This window comes from Pogona vitticeps, chromosome 4, assembly GCF_051106095.1.
Source record: "Pogona vitticeps strain Pit_001003342236 chromosome 4, PviZW2.1, whole genome shotgun sequence".
NCBI classification, from domain to species: domain Eukaryota; kingdom Metazoa; phylum Chordata; class Lepidosauria; order Squamata; family Agamidae; genus Pogona; species Pogona vitticeps.
Window position 1 is genome coordinate 439,569 of NC_135786.1, and position 15,346 is coordinate 454,914.

General features: G+C 59.4%; 1 protein-coding gene and 1 long non-coding RNA gene across 7 annotated transcripts in view; one reads left to right on the forward strand and one right to left on the reverse strand.

Annotated features, from left to right (window-relative positions):
• The window catches only part of CDH22 (cadherin 22), a 109,410-nt gene extending 96,922 nt beyond the window's left edge, over positions 1-12,488 (forward strand). For 4 of the 6 annotated variants that reach the window (XM_072996541.2, XM_072996538.2, XM_072996542.2 and 1 more), the window contains 4 exons: positions 4,289-4,410; positions 4,987-5,104; positions 6,649-6,900; positions 8,105-10,885. In XM_072996541.2, the coding sequence (XP_072852642.2) occupies positions 4,289-4,410; positions 4,987-5,104; positions 6,649-6,900; positions 8,105-8,649 (1,037 nt within the window). In that variant the 3' untranslated portion in view covers positions 8,650-10,885. Of the gene's footprint in view, positions 1-4,288; positions 4,411-4,986; positions 5,105-6,648; positions 6,901-7,450; positions 7,596-8,104; positions 10,886-11,905 lie in introns of those variants that run through there. The other 2 variants (XR_012086072.2, XM_072996543.2) reach the window with 2 other exon arrangements.
• LOC140706448 (uncharacterized) lies at positions 11,241-14,265 on the reverse strand. Its single transcript, XR_012086073.2, has 2 exons — positions 12,580-14,265; positions 11,241-11,924 (listed from the first exon to the last, which is right to left on the reverse strand). It is a non-coding gene; the product is annotated as an uncharacterized LOC140706448 (long non-coding RNA).
• Positions 14,266-15,346: the final 1,081 nt, after the last annotated feature.

Below are 15,346 nucleotides of genomic sequence, written 5' to 3' on the forward strand. Positions count from 1 at the left end.
GGATTTGTCTCCCGGAAGCACAGCACGGCTGATGGGCTTTCTGGAGAGCTCTGTCTTCGTCGTAGTTCTAGAGACATGCATGGCCCGCATGGCCCCGCTCGCATTTCCCTTAGAGATGTCCCTAAGCACGGCGAGCCTTTTGCCGAGGCCACACCTCCCCTCCGTGGCCCGGGACTTGCCTTAAAGGCTACCAACAAAGTCCCTCTGAAGGTCTGGGCTGCCAGACCTGTATTTTGGACACACCGTGAGAAGGCACGGTTCTCTGGGAAAGGTGGATGGCAGCAGGAAAAGAAGAAAGCCCAATGGATTGACTCAGTAAAAAGAAGCCACAGCCTCAGGTTTCTAAGAGGTCTGTCTGGTCAGGGCAGGACATTTCAGAGGCCACTCATTTATAGCGTCCTCGTAGATTAGAGGTGACTTTGCCAGCCCACAACAGCAGCAATGCGCCCATACCCACAAGGTGGTGAGAATAGGGACCAGGGGAGAAGACAGGCAACGGGCGGGGTGAAGCTGCATCGTTAGCACAGGAAAGGGACTACGTATGAAGATGTTAATTACTTGAAATTGCGCGCCACAGGCAGGTTCATCCTTGTGTGCCAGACAGATTTGACCATCATAGAAATGAAAAAAAAGTTATTTTGGAGGCAGAGGTCAGAGTCTGTCAAGGGAGGCAACCGGATATTACAGAAAGCTGGGTTATTCATGTACGTAGCGCACCAAGAAGCCTTGATCTCTGTTTCGGCCCTTAGAGAACCACACAAGCTGGTTGATGCAGCCGCTGCCTGCTGGTCTCCCTCTCGAGTCGCTCTTTGTGTTTCTTCCCACCCCCTCCCGCCCCCCCTTGCGGTGGTCACTCTGGGAGCCATAACAGAAGGTCCTGGGAGGTCGAAGTGTTTCTGAAACCGGCTTCTCTGTGCTGCCATTCCTGACGTCAGATCTGTGTTCATTTGCTATTCTGTTTCACAGAGATTGTCCTGTGTCGAAAGCAGAAGGGGGCTGCCAGCCTCAGGCGGCAGACGTCAGGTTAGAGAAGGAACGAGTAGTAGACGAATGCCTGCTGGTGGGGGCACAAGTGGCATCTGGGCTTGTGGCGTGGTTGCTGCACATGGTGCTTGTAGGCAAGTACCCCCGCCCCCACCCCCACCCCCACCCCCAGGATGCGAGTCTCACGGGGGTGTGTGTGTCTTGTTTGGAAACCCCCTAATAGTGTTCTGTTATTCTCTTGCTCTGTTGGGCCGGTCTTCGAGCAGGTGGCGCCTGGGTGTCACTCTGGCTCTGCCGGCTGCCTTTTCACCACATTGGGTGGGCAATGCACTTGGAGAGACCGCTGTGCCCTGACCCCCCCCCCCTTGAGATTTTCTGCCTGTACCCTGCGGTCCTGAGCCGACCTGCTTCTATTGGGGAGCTGGGCTGGAACCAGTGGGCTTGGCTGCGTGTTGTGGGTGGAGGCTGGAGGTAGGAAAGGCCGACCCGGGAAGTGCGCCTGTGGCCTGGCCGGGTCCCGAACCCTCGGCCAGCATCTCTGGACCGGAGGGAGGGCCCTGGTGGAAGTCCTAGCGGGATTTCTCCAGGAACCCCTGACTGGGGGGGGGGGGATGATAAAAAAACTCCCCGATGAGCATCCCACTGAGGAGGAGGAGGAGGAGGCCCTTCCGGGCACCGGATCGGGGCAACTGGTGTGCCCGCCGCGGTGCTCTCAAAATCGCGGTGTGTCAGCAACGCTTGCTAGTCGGGCTCACTGTGGCTGCAGCTTTAGAACGGCATTTTGGATGGCTTGCAAATCGTCTGAGGAATGTAAATGTAAAGCGACTGAACCTCTCCATGGTGGGCGCACCGCCGTCCTCGGCTTTCCTCTCCGCCTGCCCGCCCCCTTTAATTTTGTCAGCCTGCAATGTTGCTCCTTCTTTGAGTCTTGTCTAACGGGGACTCTTTTTTTTGGGGGGGGGGGCGGTTTGCGGAATTGGCAATGGGCAGCCAGCCCTCCTCCCACCACGGCCAACTCCCTTCCCCCCCCCCCCCCCCCGCTGCCAGGTCCAGGAAGTGTGTGTGTGCGTGTGCGCCCCGCACGCACGCGCTGCTTTGCCTCCAAGCTGATACTTTGGGAAAAGCAGCTGCCGTTTGTTTGGTGGCGCAAATGCCAGGTTCTTGATGTATTGTTTGGGGCTTCCAGGCACGGCTCTGCCTGCCTCCGCGGAGACCCACCCCTCTAATCAGCAAAGTGGCAGGCCTGGGCGGGGGGGGGGGGTGCCCGGGTGGTAACAAGTGGCACAGGGAGGGAGGGGGGTGGGCGCACGGGAGGGGCCAGGATGGCGGCAGGAAGCCCTGGGGAAGGCGGCCTTGCAGTCCGGCTCGTTCTGGGCCACTGCCGTGCGCCCCCCCCCCGCCACCCCCGCTTTCCTCTGGGCTGCGCCTGCGGGGGGGGGGTCCAGGCCTCCCCCCTCCTCCCTTTATCAGCCAAGCGGCAGCTGCTCCGCGGGCCGCGGAAGAACAAAGGGCCGAGGCGGCGGCGGCGGCGGCGGCGGCGCCGGGCCAGCCTGGCCGGGTTTGAGGAGCCAAGCAGGGGGCGAGCGGGTGGGCGGCAGAGAGGAGCTGCCCTGGGCGCGTGTGAGCGGGCGAGCGCGTGTTCGTGGCAGGAAACAAGCGGCCATTGGGAGCCCTGGAAAGAGGGATCAATGGACCGCGACGGTGGGCGGGCGCCGAGGGGCGGAGGGGAGGGGAGCACCTGGGGGGGGGGTTGCCTCCGCTTGGCCGGGCTCAGCAGGCGCTGCACCTGCTGCACATTGCCGGCGGGGGGGGGGGGGGGGCGGCGTCGGCGTCGCAGGGTCCGTTTTGTGCCTGAGAAATGTGTGCCTGTGTGCTGAACAGCTGCTGCTCCCCCCCCCCCCGCTTGAGAAAAGCTGCTAGGGGTCGTGTGGGTCCGGAGCTCTCCTTCAAAGCCAGCCCCTCCGGCCGGGGTCCCCCTGCCTCCTGAGAAAGCAGGCAGCCCCGCCGAGGGCCGAGGGCCGAGGGCGGCCGCCACCTTCCCGGGAGGCCTCCGCGCGTCTGGGGGTCTCGTCCCCCCCCCCCCCGGGCTGCTTCGGCCTGGGAGCTGCGGGGCTTGGCCGCCCTCCGACTCAGCCTCGCCCTTGGAAGAGCCAAGAGTCTGGAGAGCTGCAAGCGGGCCAAGCCACTGGACGTGGGCAAGCGGGGGGGGGGGGAGAGGTGTGTGTGTGTGTGTGTGTGTGTGTCTGCCACTTCACCCTCATGAGGGGAAGGGGCAGGAAGAAGGGTCCAATCCTTTCCTGCACCAGAAGTGGCACCTTTCCATCCTGAGGCACGGGGGGGGGGCCCTCTCTGGAGGGGTCGGCAGCTGGCACAGGCAGCTACTTTTACTGCTCCCCCCCCCCCGAAATTCCCCCCCAGTCTTGTTCCAAGCAGAGCACGGCGGGGGGGGGGGCGGCTGCACTTCCTTGCCCTCCTCTGCAGCTGACGTTGGCTGACACCGCGGGGGGGGGGGGGGGGCTCCATGAGTGCCAGTTGGCTGTGGTTGCCGCCAGCCTTGGCGGGTGTGCTGTTTCTTGGCAGGGCAGAGGCTCCTGGGAGGGGAGGGGGACCGCATAAGACTCCAAATGGGGGCCACTCCCTTCCCCCCCCACCTTGCACACCACACAAGTGCCAAGGGTGAGCCTTCCTCTGTGCTGCTGCAGCTGGCTTTGAAGAGCGCGGGTGTGGAGCGCTGGCCGGCCAGAGGAGCTGCAGAGAAGCTGAGCCGGAGAGCTGGGCCTCGGTGGCTGGGGTGCTGGCCCTCTGTGTGTGTATATGTGTGTGTGTGGAGACAGACAGACTGTTCCCCCTCCCCAGTGGGCATTTGCACAACTCCCTAGCTGCCCACCTGCCTGCCGGTGAGCCCAGCTGAGTTCCTGGCCCAGGCCTGTGTGCGGCCTCGAGGGGCACCTGGCTCCTTCTCCCCCACAGGCTGCCTCCCCGCCCCCTCCCGCCTGGTCCTTGCACAGTTGTGAGGCAAGGGGGCAGGATGGCTGACACACACACACACACACACACACACACACACACACACACACACACACACACACACACACACACACACACACACACACACACACACACACACACACACACACACACACACCGGGCCCTGGCAGGCTTCCCTGCTTTTCCTCTCCTCTTTGGGAGGAAGTGGGAGGCCGTGGGTAGGCTGCACACACACAAACACACACACAAACACACACACAGTCTTCCCCCCCCCCCCCCCGGCTGCCACTTCAGTCCTGGACGTTCTGTCTTGCAGGCAATCGCGCGCAAGAGTCCCGGCTGTCCCTCCGCATCCGCATCCTGGACGTCAACGACAATCCCCCAGAACTGGCCACACCCTACGAGGCTGCAGTCTGTGAGGATGCCAAGCCAGGGCAGGTGAGGGGGCTGGGCGGGGGAGGGGAAGGGGAGGGAAAGGGAAAGGGAGCTGGGGGGGGGCACCTGGGGCAGGAGGCCCATCCCAGGCAGGACATCCAGCAGGGAGGATTTTGCACACGCGCACACACACACACACTGCCCCCTGGAAGGGGCAGGTTTGCTTTCCAGAACCCTCCTACCCCCAGGACTGCTGCAATCTTGACTGGGGTGTTTGTTTCCCCCCTCCCAAAAATCCTCCCTGCCCTCCACCATGGCTGAGGGGCCCGTTGGGGCCAGCCCAGGGCCACCCTCCCATCCTGCTCCATCTTCTCTATGGAGTGAGGAGGGAAGCAGGGGAGGGCTGGGGGCCCAGGAGGGGGCTGCTGTGAGACCCAGGGCTGGGCATCCAAGGAGCTCTGAAGTGGTTGTTGTTGTTGTATGTGTGTGTGTGTGTGTGTGTGTGTGTGTGTGCAGGGGTGTGTGCAGCTGGCTTTTCTGGGCCAGGCCCCCTGGGCTGCCTGCCTCCTTGGAGGCACACATGGGGGGTGGGTGGGGGCGGGCTTGGGCTCTTCCAAAGGGTGTGATTCTTCCCTGCAGCTTATCCAGACCATCAGCGTCGTGGACCGGGATGAGCCCCAGAGCGGCCACCGCTTTTATTTCACGCTGGCCCCAGAGGTCTCCAGCAGCCGCCACTTCTCCCTGCTGGACATTGAGGGTAAGCCCCTTCCCAGCCCCCCGCCCCCCGTTGGAAGGTGTGCTCCCCCCCCAAAGAGCTACTTCCCAGCAGGGCCCTGGTGGGTGGGGAGAGGGTGCAGGGGCTCCCTCCCTGCCTGTTGGCGGCCCTTCCCTTTCCCCACGGTGGGGGGGGGGGCTCAACCCAAGCTCTGACCAACAGTCTTCTCTCCCTACCAGCGACTCAGCCATTTCCGGGGTGGGGGGTGTTTCTTGCCACCAGCCCTGTTGGGAATGGCCCTCCTCGTCCCCCTCCCCCCCCACCTTTGCCCAGTCACTCCAGGCTACCCCCCCCCGCCCCCCTTTCCCCTCCCCATGACCTCCTCAGCCTGCCCGGGACTTCCTCGCAGGCACCCTATAAATATCGGGAGGGGTGACAAAGTGCCGCCAACGGCCCATCTGTTTCTTTGTATAAATTTGTAGCCGGTTTTGAGATGTGATTTATAAATATTGCCGTTGGAGCCAAGACGAGACGCTGATGGATGCCAGCCCAGATGGAGGAGACACGAAGCTCTCCCTTAAATCTTTGCCTTTTATATCCTGCGCAGCAAGTGGCGGCAGGCACGCGGGGGTGGGGCGGGGTGGGGGGGCTGCTTGGCACACCGGCTTCTGCTTGCCACCCACCCTACCCCTGAAAACCAGAAGGGGGCCAGAGGGACAAAAAGGGGGAGGGCTGCCCCTCTCCCAGAGGGCTTGGGGCAGGCCTGTTTCGTACCCCCCCCCACCCCCCACCCCCCGTGCCTGCTGGCCATGGCTGTTTCAAAGTCCTGACGTGATCCTCCCTTGCAGGGAAGGGCAGGAGTTGCTAGGGAGCTGGGGCCAAAATGAGGGGCGCCAGGGCAACCCCCCCCACTCTCCCCCTTGCTGCATAATGCCAGGCCCCTCTCAGCTGCTGCTGTGCCCGCTTCCCTAGGTTTCCTTTGGAAGTGGGGGGGGGGGGGCTCTTGGCCGGCTGGAGGCTCGCTGAGAGAGGAGGAGGAAGGGTCCTGATTCCAAGGCTGCGCGCAAGACGAGGAGCAGATGCTGGAAGTCTCTGAAGGCCTCCCTAAGGGGAGGGGGGCATCACAGCAGAGGCTCCCTGCAGATCCTGAGAGTGAAGTGCCCACAGGACTGTGGGGGGGTGGGGGGGTGAGGAAGGGAGTACTGTGGAAGAAGGGAAGGATGCCCCCCTTCCCCTGTGGGAGCCACACGCGGAGTCTCTCTGCGCTGCTGTTGCTGCTGCCGTTGTGCTCCCTGGTCTTTCCTGCCGTCCAAGGGGCACCTGCTAGTTTGGGGGTGAAGAGGGAGACGGAGAGGAAGGGCCCGCCAGGGGTCCCAGGTGGGCTGCCGGAGGGACGACACCATGGCTGCTGCCTCTTGAGCCAACAGGGCAGGGTGGAGTGAGCGGTCCAGTCTGGAGGGTTGCCTGCTGAGGGGGCAGCAGAGGTGTGTATGTTGGGGGGCGGGTGCTGCCTGGCAGATGTGGGAGACCCGTGGGATGGGGCCGGGGTCCTGCTGAGGGCAGTGCTCGCGCTCTTTCCTCTCCAGACAACACGGCGGCCTTGCACACGGAGCGCCCGGCTTTCAACCGGCAGGAGCAGGACCTCTTCCTGGTGCCCATCCTGGTGGTGGACAGCGGCCCCCCCACCCTGAGCAGCACCGGCACCCTCACCATCCGGGTCTGTGGCTGCGACAGTTCCGGAGCGGTCCAGTCTTGCAACACCACGGCTTACGTCGTGGCCGCCTCGCTCAGCCCGGGCGCCCTCATCGCCTTGCTGGTGTGTGTCCTCATCCTCATTGGTGAGTGACCTCAATCCCCCTCCCGCCAAGCGCAGACACCCACCCACATGCGCACGTTTGCCAAGGCAGAAACCTTTGGCCTCCCACCGCTCAGCCCAGCCTTTTCGTATGGCCCTGGGGAGGGGGGGCACCAGGACCACCCCAGCAGCTGAAAGCTTGGGAGCTGAGAAGAGGGGGGGGCCCTCGGCTTCTAGGGGCAGCGTCAGGGCAGCCCATCGCTCTCCAGCCCAGCCTCGGCCAGGCTTGGTGACCCCCATCAGGGCGAGGTCATGGGCTGTCCAGCTCCCTTCTTTCCCACCTCCTCCTCCTCCTCCAGACTCTCCCCTCCCCTCTGCGCCCACATTTCTTCTCCTTCTGGGGCTTTTCTCCCCTGAGTGCTTTTGCCCGTTGGGACTGACCTGTTGCCTAACTGGTCATGGACGAGGTGTGGCCGCCTGGACCTCCAGCCCACTTGAGCTAGGGCCCAGCCGGCCTGCTCTGTGCCCGCTCATCCAGACCACCACCATCCCCGTCTGTCATCCTCTTCCCTTGGCTGCCGCTTTCTTCCCAGACATGTGGACGTGGCCTTCGTCATGGGATGGGGGATAGGAGGGCCCTGCAGGCATCCGGGGCACACACACACATGCGCGGACGCACATACGCATGCATGATGAGCTGAAAAAGCAGGCTCTCGATCTGCCTTCATTCTTGCTAAGGTGAGGAGAGCCCTAGGCTCTGCACGGGGTGGCCCTAGACTCTCCCCCACCCCCCCACCCCCCCAGGTTCTGTAAGGCTGCACCTGAGTTCCCTACTCGTTGCCCCCACCTGCCAGATCTCTGTGTCAGAAGATGATCCTGGGTAAGGGGGTGGGGGAAGATGGTTCTGCCCTTCCACCCACTGCCCACTTCACCAGCATAAAAGGCGCTGGGAAAACCCACTTCCCTGCCATGCATTGTGGGAAGAAGGGTGTCGTTCCTGTGCCAGACCCCTACGACGAAACGGAGCCTCCGTGCCCGTGAAGCTAACAACCCGTCTCTTTTGAATGTCCTCCTGCTCCTCAGTGCATGTAGTAGGAGGGGGTCAACGGTTTGTGCCAGGGAGTTCAACCCCCCCCTTCTCACCCAGCCCCTCTGGTTGGGCAGCAGGGCCTCCCCTTCTCCTGAGCCCTGATGACTCCCCCACTGCCCCCCACCCAGTGAGGACCATCGCCTTCCTCTCCCTCCAGTGCTGGTTCTCCTGATCCTGACGCTCAAGCGGCACCAGAAGGGGCACCTAGCGTCCGAGGAGGACGAGGACATGCGCGACAACGTCATCAAGTACAACGACGAGGGGGGAGGCGAGCAGGACACGGAGGCCTACGACATGTCTGCCCTGCGCAGCCTCTACGACTTTGTTGAGACCAAGGGGGAGGGCGAGGGGGGCGGCCTGCCCTCCTCAGAGCTCCGGGCCCTGCCGCAGTGGGGCCCGGCGCCCGACCTGGACTTCTCCCTCTTCAGGGACTACATCAGCAGGAAGGTGGGGCAGGCCGACGAGGACCCCTCCGTGCCCCCCTATGACTCTTTCCAGACCTACGCCTTCGAAGGGGCCGACTCCGCTCCGGCCTCCCTCAGCTCCATCACCTCCCACACCTCCCACAGCTCGGAGCAGGACTTCTCCTATCTCGGCAGCTGGGGCCCCCGCTTTCGGCAGCTAGCGGCCCTCTACGCTGGCCACCACTGGGGCCGGGGGGAGGGGGAGGAGGAGGGCGGCGGCGGTGGTGAGGAGTCCTAAGGGCCGGCGAACCAAAAAGCTCCCCCCGCCCCTCACTCACCCAAGGAACCCCAACGGAGGACAGATGGGGCAGGACGGGCCTCCGTGGCTCCCGAAGGGCCACGGTGTGGGCCCACCAGAGTCCGCCACACGGCCACACTCCCTGTTGCAGAGAGGCAGGCGAAGGCCTCCTGCGGAAGGCTGGGGAGCAGGCGGGGGGGGCTGATGTAGAAGGACAGGCCGTGGGCCAAGGGGTGGGGTGGGATTGTGTTCCCGCCCGGACAAGCCCAGCCGGGGAATCTCTCTGCCTTCCCGATCCCTCCCTGGCTGCTGCCACTGGGCCTGCCACCCACCTTCTCCTCCTCCTCTTCCTCCTCCTCCTCCTCCTCCCTTCAAAGGTGGTGGTGGCTCCCTCCCCAGTTCATTTAAGAAAGAGCCTCAGCCCAGCCTGGGTTCTCCTCCTCCAGTGAATTATCATTTAAATGGATCTGTGACAGGAGGAGAGGGAGCAGCCGGCCTGCTGGGAGGGAGGGGGAGCCTTTTGTTGTCCAAATTGATTTTGTCACTTGATTCTCAACATTTGACAAGCTTTGATTTGTAAAAGCAGCATCTTAGCCAAGCCTGTTTCCTCCTCCTGGCTAGGGATCTCCTACTCCCTGGAATGGGACTGAGTCCTCCCTTTTACCAAGGGGGTGGGGAGGGGTGGGGAGGGAGGAGGGGGCAGCAGGGTAAGGTGGGAGTTTGGGGGTTGGGGTTGGGGATGGAGGTGGGGGGGAAGCTGATGCTCCCAGATCCTCTGCTCCGGCGGAGTTCAGAGAGGAAGGGGTGGCTTCACCCCATGCACTGTGGATTCAAAACCTTCCTCCACCCCACACCCCACCCCCTGCCTTGGGGGCCAATCCTCAGGGCCTCGGCCTCCCTCCCTCTCTTCTGCCCCCACCCACTCACCCACCCTCTGCCCTGCCTGCTCCTTCCATCGCGGAAGTGCCACGTGGGGTTTGCTTGTTTGTGGCTGGCAGGTGGCTTCAGCCTGTGTGGGTGTCTGGGGTCGGGTGGGCGCATGAGAAGCGAGAGCCTCCGTTTCCTGCACCGCATCCTGCGCGTTTGGGGGTGGAGGTCCTGGGCCCACCAGCATCTTTCCCTCTTCACAGGGCCACACCCTCTGTGTGAAAGGGAGATTTCTCTCGTGCGCGTGCACACCCACCCCACCTTTGCCCCAGCCCTTGGCTTGCCTTTTCAGGGTAGGCGGGTGGGTCTTTTGTGGAGCGTAGTTGTCCAGCATCTCTCTCCCCACCCCACCCCCGTGCCCTCCTTGTCCTCCTGGGCTGACATGCCACATGGGAGAGTCCGGTGAGTGGGTGGGTGGGTGGCTGCTAGGCTCTGGGGCTCTCCGTGCCCCACTGCCCCCAGGGGTGTTGATGGCCTGGAGAGGTCAAGAGGCTCCCCGAGAGCTGGGCCCCAAAGGAATGCCCCACTTCCCGTGAACTGTTTCCCCCCCCCTTCCCTCCATGTGGTCCTTGCCTGCCCCACTTGCCTGCCCAGCTGTTACCCTGATCAGCCGGCTGCCCCATTCTCAGGATTTGTCCGAGTCTCTCTGGACTGCTCTGGCATCATCATCTTCGGAGGAGGCAAATCTGGGGAACTCTTCCCCCCCCCCACCGCCGCCCCTCTTCAGCCCATGGGCCCTTCACTGTGACTCTCCCTCTCTTCCAGAGGGAAACCTGGGCAGCTTCTCTCCTTCCCCTTCCCATTCCCCACACACACACACACACACACAGAGGCTCGAGGCAGGAACAGGGACAGCTCCTTCTCTTCCTCCTCAGGAAAGTTTCTGGGCTTGCCCACCCAGCCCCTCCCCAGCTGGGACACCAGCAACCTCACAGGCAACGGGCCAAACAGGGTATGTATAATCTGACACTCTCCCCCACACACACACACACACACCGGCATCCACGCATCACCCCTCCCCATCGAGCAGCCATACTGCTGACCCTGGCCTCCCGCCTCTGCCACTGGCAAGTACGTCCCCCCCCCGAATTGCTGCCCCCCACTCCTGTAAATAGGGGCAGCCACCCTGCCCCAGAACCCCCTGCCCCACAGCCCTTCAGGGAGGAGCTGGCAGCCTCAGGAAGGACTGAGGGCAGAGGCAGGGCTGGGGAATCGACTGTGCTTTGGTTTCTGAGCCGGCAGAGTTGCTCACTTTGGTATTTTCACAAGGTCTTTCTCAGGCCTGGAAATAAATTATTTCCTTGTCATCCTCCTGGAGTCCTTTCTGCTTCTTTCCTTCAGTTCCCTTCCTTAACAGGAGACAAACTGGTATGTGTGTCGGTGTGGGTGGGTGTACCCTTGTGTGCGCACTCCCTCCTCATGTGAACATACACGCCCAAGGTTGGGAGAGGACCTGAGTCCTTCAGCAGGAGCCGAGGGAATTCCCTTCTCAAAAGTGGAGAAGACCCACACATGGTTGGAGGCCAGGGCCCACCTCCAGGCAGGAGACCAGTCCTCTCATCTCCAAGGGGCTGAAGTGTCAGCCTGATCCCCAAACATCTCCACAAGAGTCCTCCCAAACTTTATAACCTTCCAGGAAAAATCAGAAGCCTGTGCTCATCACAGCTGGCATATATCCCAAGAAGGGTTTAATTCCAGTATGAAACCAGACAATCATTTCCAATCATATCAAAATTCATCTGAGTATCAGAGTACTGTATAGATCTTTTCACAGTTGCAATAATTAAAGCAACATCCTCATGTCTATTTCTAAAAGCCTTATATGCCTGGCATCTATGTTCTTTATGCATGAAATACTTTGGAGTTCTTGTAAAATACAAAGTCTTATGAGTTATGCAGAAAACTGTAGGCACAAACATTTAAGCAGAAATCTATCTAAAATACAGGAGCATATCTTTTAGGAGTAAAAAAAAGAACAATGAGAACTTTTCAATTACATTCTAAAAATGCAAGCACGTATAGCTTAATAAGGCACATTTAAAAACAAAAGGCAGAGGATACATCAGACTTCTTAAGAATAATATATATTATATAACTTTCCTAGTCTTTAAGCTTATTTTAAAAAACCACACACACACACAAAATGATACACTTTCTAATGCTCGCCCAGACAAGCCAAACTTGTGCCAGTTTGCATCTATGGAGATAAATCTGTGATGATTGTTGTTGACTGGTGCTTGAAGCAGCGTAGAGTTGTGATGATGTGAAGCATGGATATTCATGTCTTTGTGTCCCTTTCCTCCTAACTATAAACATTCCTTATTCACAGGTCTTGGAAGCTCAAATACCTAAAGATTCAAGAAGAAAAAAATGACTAGGGATCTCAGTTCCAAGGGATTTCAGCAAAGTTTGTAATTTCAGAGGCTTGTAACTTAATATCTGGCAAATTGCCATTTTACTAATAACATTTTGGTTTTGACAAGACCTTTTGCAAAACCTGGAGCTTCGAGGTTCAACAGCATCAAAGAATCAAAACCCTAAATTCTTTTTGTTGTTGTTTAGTCGTTAAGTCATGTCCGACTCTGTGACCCCATGGACCAGAGCAGGCCAGGCCCTCCTGTCTTCTACTGCCTCCCAGAGTTGGGTCAAATTCATGTTGGTCGCTTCGATGTCACTGTCCAACCATCTCGTCCTAAATTCTTAAGAAGACCCAAATAATAAAAGTACTGAATTTACAAAGAGTGCCGAGCATCAGGCCTACATATGTCATCTCTAAGTTGTAACAAAAATATCATTCAGCTGCGAGATGCTTATGATTCACTGACCTTGTTCAACTTTAGCTAATTGTCTTCGTACACTTAAAAATGTTCTGCAATGAGTATAGTAAACTATTTCCAAGCTGTACTTTTAAACATACTTTCAGGGCAACTTTTTCTGCACTTGCCTTAACTGTGCCTTTTCACTTTATACATACAATTCAAATATTGACAGAAGAACACTCACCCTTTTCTGCCATCAGCTCTTTGAATTATCACAGGGACCTCAAGAAATGCTGAATCCATTGCACTCCAGGTATTTGTGGAGCACATATAACTTAGAAGGAGCAAGCCCTCGCTGGCAGTTCACGTGTCTGTGGTTTACCCTTCCCGTTGCACTGAATGTTCTTGTGGGAGGGGTGGGGTGCATCTGAGGGACATGGCTGGCTGAGAAAAGGGAGGCTGTCTCTCCTAGAGAGGTAGTGTTTCCAAAGCCTGCCTGAGCACCTGTAATGCCTGACCCTGAATATGTGTGGTGCTTTCCTTCTGCCACTCCTTCCCTGCACCTCCGAGCAGGAAAAGATGGGCTCACAGCAACACATGCAGTGGGTGGGTAACCACAACAGATAAATCCAGCAGATGCCTGCCCGGTTCCCACCCTAGGCCACCCCACCCCCAAAGAGCAGCCAAAAATAACTCTGGAGAAGCTGTATTATCCCAGACAACCTGTGCCAAGGAGGCCCTGTTAGTCCAAACACAGTGCCCTAAAATTAATCTCCTGCTTTGCGTGCGGCTGCCGCCCCCCGGCGGCCCGTGGGATTCAATCCCAGGTGCTTGCACTGGGGAAAGGAAAAACATCTGGTGGGAAAGGCCATCTTGATCCTGAGCTGCTGCCAGGCAGAATGCCCAGCCAGGCAGACGCATGCCTCAGCCTGGTAGAAGGCACCCCTTCTGGCCTTCCCTAAAGGCCCGTGTGGCTTGTCCAGAGAACCAGGCTGCTTGTCCTGGGACTGGTCTGGCCAAGAGGACTACCTGGAAGGGCTCCGGCTGTGGGCCACACCTTTTGCCTCAGAGTGGCCTCTTTGGCCAGAGGCCCTGGCCACATCAGGATTTCCCAGAGGCTACTTGAAGAAGAGCAGCAAGGCCAACGTGTCACAGCTGGAGAGTCCCTTGAACTGCTGCATATCCCTCTTTTCCTGAACGACAAGCCAGTGCTGCTGTCGCTGGACCACTGACCCCTCCTCTGTGCCAGAGACGGGGAGCAGGTGGAGAGCCTGTTCCATCTGGGAGATTTTGGGGGAAAAAGGTTTCTAGGAATTTGGAGACGCCTTTAGGGAGCAGAATACAAGGCAAGAACAACAAATATAAGGAGGATCACCAAACACCCTCTCTGATTTACATGCAAAATGAGCACTTTATAGGGTTGAAAAAGAAAGCCACTGTAGAAACATTGAAAGTACTGTAGAAGAAGGTATCTTTGCTTAGAGTTACCATCTGTACTTGAGGCTTGCCTCATATGCCAGAAACAGGGAAAAACCAAGCTTGCGGCCAAGAACGCCCTCCTTCCATTGATCCTCACTGCCTAATTTGACTGTCTCTGCCCTGCCGGTCTGGGCACCACCTCTCTGAAGGTCCCACGTGGCCAGCAGATGTTCCACATCAACCGCCACCGGCATTCTCAGTTACCAAGTGGAAGAGAAATGTGGCGTGGCCCCTCCAGGCCTCCTTCCCCCACCCCCATGCTGGGTCTCTTGCTGTCAGAGCAGCAGCTTGGACAGGAAGGGGGTTCTAGCGCCCACCTTGCTGGCAAAGGCTACCTGCCTGCACTTTGCTTACAGCAGGGAGTTCCTGAAATCGATGTATTCTCGAAGGCTTTCACGGCCGGGATCTGATGGTTGTTGTGGGTTTTTCGGGCTCTTTGGCTCTGTTCGAAAGGTTGTTCTTCTTGATGTTTTGCCAGTCTCTGTGGCCGGCATCTTCACAACAGAGCATGGACAGAGTTCCTACTCCACTCTTCTGAAGGTGCCCATGGCCACAGAGACTGGTGAGATGTCAGGAAGAACAACCTTCCGAACACGGCCAAAAAGCCCGAAAGACCCACGACAACCATCAGTTCGTGAAATCCTTGGCAACCTGGAGAGGGACGGAGTGAAAGCAGAGACCTGAAACTCAGAATATCAGAACGGAGCCTTGCGTTGCTGAAGAGGAGTCCATGGGGGAGTGTTTGTGTGTGTGTGTGTGTGTGTGTGGAAGGACCGGGATCACTCAGGGATGGCAGGAACCCAGCAGGCCAGGGCGAGGCGACCGCTTCCAAACCAGGACTCTGAGCTGGAGCAGCAGCTACCGAGTCAGAGGGCTCGTCTGCCAGGTGGAGAAGGGCCTCTCCTCCCATCTCCAGGCGTGCTGCTGCTGCTGGTGGTGGTCAGGCTGGGAGACCTCCAGCCTGTGGCCAAAAGGAGGCTGGGTGCCTTCCCTCCCCTTGCCCTGCCGGAACAGGAGAATCCAAGCTGTGGAAGCCTGGCCGGGTGGAGCGAGCCCTCCTCCTGCTGAGCCAGACCTCTCCGGTTGGCCTCTTGGTTCAGCCCAGCAGCTTCACAGCTGGCAGGAGGACCGGCGCCCTGGGAGTCTCTGCCTGCCTGCTTGCAGGACCCAGTAAAAGCAGCAGCTGCTCAAAGGAGCTTAAAGGGGGGAGGGAGGGCGGGAGGGGGCTTATCTCCCTTCTTCCTAGAAAACCAAATTGAAGACTTCGTCTTGGTCCAGAGCCAGGGAGCGCAGCGCGGCAGAGGCACGAAAACCGCTGGAGAGAGCCATCCTGGCAAGGGCGGGCCGAGGAGGAGGAGGAAGAGGAGGAGGAGGCGGATCTGCCTGCTGCGGGGGCTGGGAGAGAACAGGGCCGCAGGTGCCCCCCTCCCTTTCCCTGGGTGCACAACATGCAGGGATGCCCAAGGCCTGTCCAGGAAGGCATTAGAGGCTTCCGCCATCCCAGGAGTAGGCCACCCCTCTGCTGTCCTGAC